The sequence below is a fragment of the Pipistrellus hanaki genome (genome assembly GCF_964339955.1).
Source record: "Pipistrellus hanaki genome assembly, chromosome: 9".
Lineage (NCBI taxonomy): Eukaryota > Metazoa > Chordata > Mammalia > Chiroptera > Vespertilionidae > Pipistrellus > Pipistrellus hanaki.
The window spans coordinates 46591305-46598322 of record NC_140511.1 but is presented as its reverse complement, the minus strand read 5'-3'; the positions used below and the strand labels follow the sequence as shown (position 1 = coordinate 46598322).

Below are 7018 nucleotides of genomic sequence, written 5' to 3'. Positions count from 1 at the left end.
CAGAAGGACGTCCAGAAGGTCGTTCAGCTGTCCAGTCTAATTAGCATATCATGCTCTTATTATTATAGATATCCACATATAGGGGTTTTTTTGTTTTGTTTTGTTTTTATCAAAGTACTTAGCCAATTGAATCAACATTATTTATTAATCATTTTTTTCTACCAATTTGAATGTACACACCTGGGTATATACACAATCCTCAGTATTTGATTATATGAAGATTTCCACTTGCCTCTATTTCGTTTTCATCATATGCTGAAGGAATAGCACCAGCCTTAAAACTCTGATCCTGGAGCTTATCCTTAAACTTTTGGTGCCATCTAGTGGACATTTTCATGAGTTAACCGCCTCTGTTCTGAGACAGGAGATACTTTCCTCCACCCGGCTTAACTCACTAGGGCAATTTTGAATGTAAAAAATGTAAGCCTTATCATGTAAGAAGCTCAAACCTCAGAGGGTAGTGGTAAGGGGGAGAGATCAACCAAAGGACTTGGATGCATGTATATAAGCCTAACCAATGGACACAGACACCAGGGGAGTGAGGGCATGAGTGTGTGTGTGAGGAGGGAAGGGGGGAGGTGAGGGGCTAATGGGGGAATGAGGACACACATGTAATACCTTAATCAATAAAGAAAAAAAAATTAAGAGTTTTAATATTTAGATTACTCTACAGAAATAACTATTAATTGGAAAAAGTTTTTCTTACTATTATGATTCAAAAATAATGTCAAGGAGAAAAAGTACACTTTTCTAAGATTTGTTTTTCAGACTTGCAATTTCTACCCTTGAGGTTATGCTGAGCTAGCTATGAAAACTGTCTGGGCTAGGAAGGTTCTCTTTACTGAGTCAAACAGAATACGTCATCACCCATATTGATAAAAGAATAAAGCTGGGAGCCCAAACCAGTTTGGCTCAGTGGCTAGAGCATTGGTCTGCAGACTGAAAGGTCCCGGGTTCGATTCTGGTCAAGGGCATGTACATTGGTTGCAGGCACATCCCCAGTAGGGGGTGTGCAGGAGGCAGCTGATCGATGATTCTCTCATGGATGTTTCTAACTCTCAATCCCTCTTTTCCTCTCTGTAAAAAATCAATAAAATATATTTTTTTAAAAAAAGAAAAAAAGGCCGAAACCGGTTTGGCTCAGCGGTAGAGCGTCGGTCTGCGGACTGAAAGGTCCCAGGTTCGATTCCGGTCAAGGGCATGTACAGTTGGTTGGGGGACACATCCCCGGTATGGGGTGTGCAAGAGGCAGCTGGTCGATGTTTCTCTCATTGACATTTCTAGCTCTCTATCTCTCTCCCTACCTCTCTGTAAAAATTCAATAAAATATATTTAAAAAAAAAAAAAAAAGAAAAAAGCTGGGAAAATCACTGTCAAGAAAAGATTTGCAACTGAATTTCTGAATAACATTTTTTGAGTAGCCATTATATAATATGTTGGTGGTGGGTTAAGCTCTTTTTTTTCATATTAAATTTTGTGTTATGAAGTATTTTAAAATTATAGAGTAACAGTGAGATACTTATACACCACAGAAATTTAAGGTGGTAATGTTGCCATTTTTTCTAAAAATTGTCCCTTTTTAAAAAATATATATATTTTTATTGTTGAGTGTATTATAGATGTCCTCCATTTCCCCCTTTTGTGCCCTCCACCTGGCTCTTACCCCACACTCCAGGCCTTTGTCACACTATAATATTTTCTGTGTCCAAGGGTGATACATTTATGCATACAAGTTATTTGGCTAACCTCTTCCCACCTACCCCCTTCCCTCTGAGATCTGAGTCTATTCCATGCTTCCAAGTCTCTGGACTTATTTTGTCCATCAGTTTATTTTGTTCATTAGATTTCACATATAAGTGAGATCATGTAATATTTATATTTGTCTCACTGGTTTATTCTGCTTAGCATAATCCATGCTGTCTCAAAAGATAAGGTATCCTTTCTTTTTTACAGCTGCGTAGTATTCCACTGTATAAACATACTACAGCCTTTCTAGCAATTCATCTGCCTTCAATAAATCAACAAACACGTGCTGATAAGGATGTGGAAAAAAGTACACTGCTGTTAGAAATGCAGGCTGGTACAGCCACTGTGAAAATCAGTATGGAGATTTCTCAAAAAATTAAAATGGAACTGCCATTTGACCCGGTGATCCCACTTCTGGGAATATATCCTAAGAATCCCAAAACACCAATCAGAAAGAATATATGCACCCCTATGTTCATAATAGCATTATTTACAAAGGCTAAGATCTGGAAAAAGCACCTTTTAAGAAATAAAACAAACCTGGTGGAAGGGGGGAAAAAATGAGAAACTTTTGTAATAATATGAACAATAAAGATTGTTAAAAAAAGAAAAAAGAAATAAAATGTTATAGAATTCAGTTAAAACCGACTATTCATCCCATCTTCCTTTCCTTCTCAATGTAATAGCCTGACTTTTTATGTATCACTCCAATCATATTTGTTTTATTAATTATACCTATATTTATGCAACTTGCCTTTTCCCCAAAAACAAATATTTTTTATACTTACCTGTGTTGATGCATGTGGGTGAAGCTGATTCACATTAGCTTCTACATTGGACTTCATTATAATAAACCTCAGTCGATCTTCTCCAGGCAGGCTGTTGTTCCTTTTTAAACATTCAAAGACTGCTATAAGACCCACTCTGTGTATAGCACCTTGTATACATGTGAAAATCTCTCTAGGTCCTCTCCTTGAAGTGAAATTTCTGGATCATAGGGTATGCACCCTCCAACATTACTAGGCATTGCCAAAATACCTTTTCTTGCTTTTTTTCTTAAATCATTTCTAAGCATTCTCTTAGAAGTTATTTCAATGCAAATAAATTCTTTCAATCTATGGTTTTGTATTTCTCTTTAACAGTGTTTTATCATAAAAATACCTTAATAATGTGGAAAATCACGCCAACATTTTTCTTCTAAGTTTGTGCTTTTTGTGTCTTAAAAAGTTCTCTACCCCAGTGTCACACATTTCTTCATTTTCTTCTAAGTATTTAAAAAATTTCCTCTTCACATTTACATCTTCAAACCATCTAGGATATATTTTTGTATATGCTGTAAGTTAGGAAATCTCATTTTATCTTTTTGCAAAGAAATAGGCATAAAAACATCCATCCTTTCTTTTAACACCATCTCTGCCATATATCATGTTTTTATATACAAGTGTGCCTGTTTCTAGGCTATTTTGGTTCACTGGTCAATCTTTGTTCATAACACATGCTTAAATTACCAAAACTGTAATAAGTCAAAGGGTATGCGAACTCCAACATTACTAGGCATTGCTAAAATTATTTTCCATTTTTTAAATTAAATTGATTTCTAAGCATTGTTTTGGAAGAATGAGTAGAGTGAGTCCTTTCTAATTGCTTTGGCTCTTCTTGCTCCATATTTCACTATCAAAGTTTTAGGATTACCTAAATCTCCTACAAGTGTCATTTTTAAAAACCTGTTTCTTAATAATTTGTCAATAGTGAAATTAAGCTATTAGTTTTTTTTCATTTTTGTGCTTGGTTGGCCAAATCTTTTTTTAGTATTCCATCGTTGATCAATATAAATAAATGGTGTTACCAGGAAAGAGGGGAGGGGAGCTGTGTGGAAAAAAATCATGTTGTAATTTCATTTGAAGTTGTATTGATTTTCCAATTTAATTTGGTGAGGCTGAGATAAAAAGTGTTACTGACCATTTCATGATATGACTCCATTTATTTAGTCTTCTGCTATGTCCTTTAATAAAGATTAATAATTTTTCCATAAAGGTCTTACCCAATTTTTACTAGGTTGATTCCTGGATTGTTTTTACTCTTTTTTAGCTATTTCTTACATTTGGTCTTCTGGGCCACTAACGCAGCTTTTCCTGAAATTCATCTACTTTATTATTTTATATAATAAAATCATGTTTTTAAGAGTTGTGTATGTCAATGTGCTGCATTCAGATCTCCTTAATTACTTTGTTGTTCAGGTGTAGGTCTGTTTCCTTCAGTACATATTACGTTGAATATGATCCTAACATTTTAACCCAATCCTTTCTCGCAGGAGTCCCTTAACTGTACAATTACTTCCTCTCAGATAAATAGGGAAATTCCACAGTTGTTGAGTGGAAAACGTGTTTCTTGCCCTGAGCTTAAGGTAAAAAAGGAAACTGGGATATCCCTGCTGAGCCACCTCGGAGGAAGCCTCTCTAAACTTTGCTGTGTGGGGCCCTTCCCCACCTTAAGCTATGGTACATTCAACCCACCCCCTTGCCTTTATGGACAGGAAGACCCAAGTCTCTTACACCAGGTTGAGATCCTCAGATATAGAATTGCCACACTCACTCGGGAATTGAGTTTCTGATGTTGCTCACATGTAATTCCTCCTCCCTTAGGGCAATAAACCCAGTTCTTTCCACGGGAGCCAGCAGCTGGCTCTAGAGCCAAAGGCAAGTAGCTTGGAGACAGGAATGGAAGCCATTAAAATCCCCAAATCCACCAATGGTATATTTTCTACCTGTTTCTTAATAACTTGGTGGTGGTGAAAACACTATTAACTGAAGTTTTCTGGTTTTAGTTTTGCAGTTTTATGGTTGGTTGGTCAAATCTTTAACTTAGCATTTCCATCCTTGCCCAACATATATGAATGGTATTTTGAGGGGCAAGAGATTCTGTAGATGCCCAAAGAAAAGGCAAAAAGCAAAATATGGCCAGCAATATCCACTTGCTTTTTTTTTTTTTTTTTTTTTTTTGATTTATGAACAGAACTTGCTTTACATGAGCATCTGATTTAAGTGGTGTTTGTTGTTGCTGTTCGTTTGCTTTTCAATACTAGGAACACTGAGTTTGTTTCAAAAATCCCCCTGAAATCTTAAAAAAGTGGCATACACCAATCCCTCCCATTCTCCCACCCAAAAAAAATCTAGTTGATTTGAATCGACAGAATGATCCATTTTTCCATTTTAAGTGAGCAGACATTTATAAAATAAAAAAATGGTATGCCTCATTTACCAGAAAAAAAAAGAGAAGGGAGCAAGCAAGCCTTTGGCTGAATTTCTACTTGAAAACATAAGAAGACCAGTACGCAGATTCAAGTCATGCTTTAAAACTGAGCTTGTTGCAAGAAACGTTTAACAATTCCAAAACGAAATTAAACGAGCTTTTTTTTTTTTTTTTAAACTTTTTCCTCTCAAAAGAACCAAAGTTATGGGCGAGGAAGTTAACAGGGAATTCTCAACAGGTGAACACAACTCTTCCTTGGACCAGTCCTTGGGTCGTCAGTTAACCAGAAAACAGCATCTTTCTTTTCCATTGGTTTCTCTGAAGACGGGACTTAGGGTTTTGGGTCCCCAGTCTGTTCCAACATCGCTTAGTATCGGCTCCGGCCTCCCCCTCTCTCCGGGCGGCCTCCCAGGCGGCCTCCACCGCGGGGAGCCCGGCGGCCCCCGGACCGGCTGTAAGAATCGCGCGGCGGCGGGCACCCCCTCTCCAGGGACGCAGGAAGCCCGCGGTCGGCCCGGTCGACCCGGTCGCGGCCCCGGGAGTAGCGGTCGCTCCTGCCGCCGCCGCCGCCGCCGCCGTAGCTGTCGCGGCCGCTGTAGGCGTCGGGCGAGCAGCCTCGGTACTCGTCGTAGCGGCCTCGGCCGCCGTACGAGGGCGGGGGCCCCCGCGCCGGGTTGCCGCCGCGCGGGTCCCCGTAGCTCTCGAAGGGATCGCGGTAGGAGCCTCCTCCGCTCGGGTGGTCGGCGTAATCGCTGCGGCTGCGGCCCCCGTAGCCGTCTCGGTCGCCGCCGTAGCCTCTGGACGGGAAGTCGTCCCGGGCGCTGGAGTGGCCGTAGTCGCGGTAGGTGTACTCGCGGGGCGAGGGCGCGAAGTCGCGGGAGTCGCGGGCGCTCGCGTAGTCTCGGCTCGAGTAGCTGTCCCGGGGCGAGTAGCCCTCCTCCCAGGGGCCCAGGTAGGGGTCCCGGCGCGGGGGCGGCTCCCGGCGCGGCGGCCCCGCGTAGCCATCTCGCCCGCGCGCGGCCGGGGCCCGCCCGCGCATCCCGCCGCCGCCGCCGCCACCGCCACTGCCGCCACCGCTGCGGGGCAGGCCCGACGGCGCGGCCCTCTTGGGGGGCGGCCCGGCCCTGCGCGGCGGCGGCGGCGGGCCGCGCTTCATGGGCATCGGCGCCCGCGAGGAGCGCAGGTCGAAATCCCCCGAGTAGCCACCGCCGCCGTCGTCGGCCGACCCGCCCCGGGACGGGGAGCGCCGCGGCCCGACGCCGCCCCCGCGGGCCCCGCGCAGGCCCCTCGGGCGCCCGCGGCTGCGGGACGGCGGCAGCGGGCCCCGGCGGCCGCTCTCGAACGCCGGCTTGGTGGCCTGGGCCACCTTGATGGCCTTACCATCCAGGGACTTGCCGTTCATGTCTCGGACGGCGGCCTTGGCGTCGGCGGGGCTTTCGAAGGTGACGAACGCGAAGCCTCTGGACTTGCTCGTCTCTCGGTCCTTCATCAGAAGCACCTCGATGACGCGGCCATACTTGCCGAACTCGGCCTCGAGGGTTTTCTCGTCGATTTCGGGGCTGAGCCCGCCGATGAAGAGCTTCCCGGGACGATCCGCTTCCACCATGGCTGCGGGCGCGAAGAGGCCAGTGGCGGTGGGGACGGCGAGGAGCCGGCTGGCCGAGGGCGGCTCCTACCGGTCGCGGGTGGCGCGTCGCGGGAAGCCGCGAACTCGGCCGGCGGCCCCACGGCGCACGCCGGACCGACGTCCCTCCGGATTGGATTGTGGCGCCCGCGCAGGTGCCGCAGCCCGGTCAGGGGGCTCCGGCGGCGCTGATTGGCTGGCTGGTTGTCCAGGTCCCAGGTCCCGCCTTCGGGGAAGGGTGGCCGTTTGGCCATTTCACCTCATTCGCCCGGCCAGGCCCGGGGTTAGGATGTCAAAGGCCTTTCCTTAAAGTTCGGCGGTGACATTAAAACTATTCTGTTAAAATAATGTCTTCCCCATGACTCTTCATGAGGACAGTCATGCGTTACAATCAAAGTT

At 45.1% G+C, this 7018-nt stretch overlaps 1 protein-coding gene across 1 annotated transcript; it reads right to left on the bottom strand.

The window, feature by feature from the left end:
• Positions 1-5362: 5362 nt before the first annotated feature.
• On the bottom strand, positions 5363-6604 carry RBMXL2 (RBMX like 2; the record flags this gene model as incomplete). The annotated part of the gene is made up of 1 exon (XM_084894357.1): positions 5363-6604. The coding sequence occupies exon 1, from the start codon at positions 6599-6601 to the stop codon at positions 5363-5365; it is 1239 nt and encodes a 412-aa protein (XP_084750483.1). The 5' UTR covers positions 6602-6604.
• Positions 6605-7018: the final 414 nt, after the last annotated feature.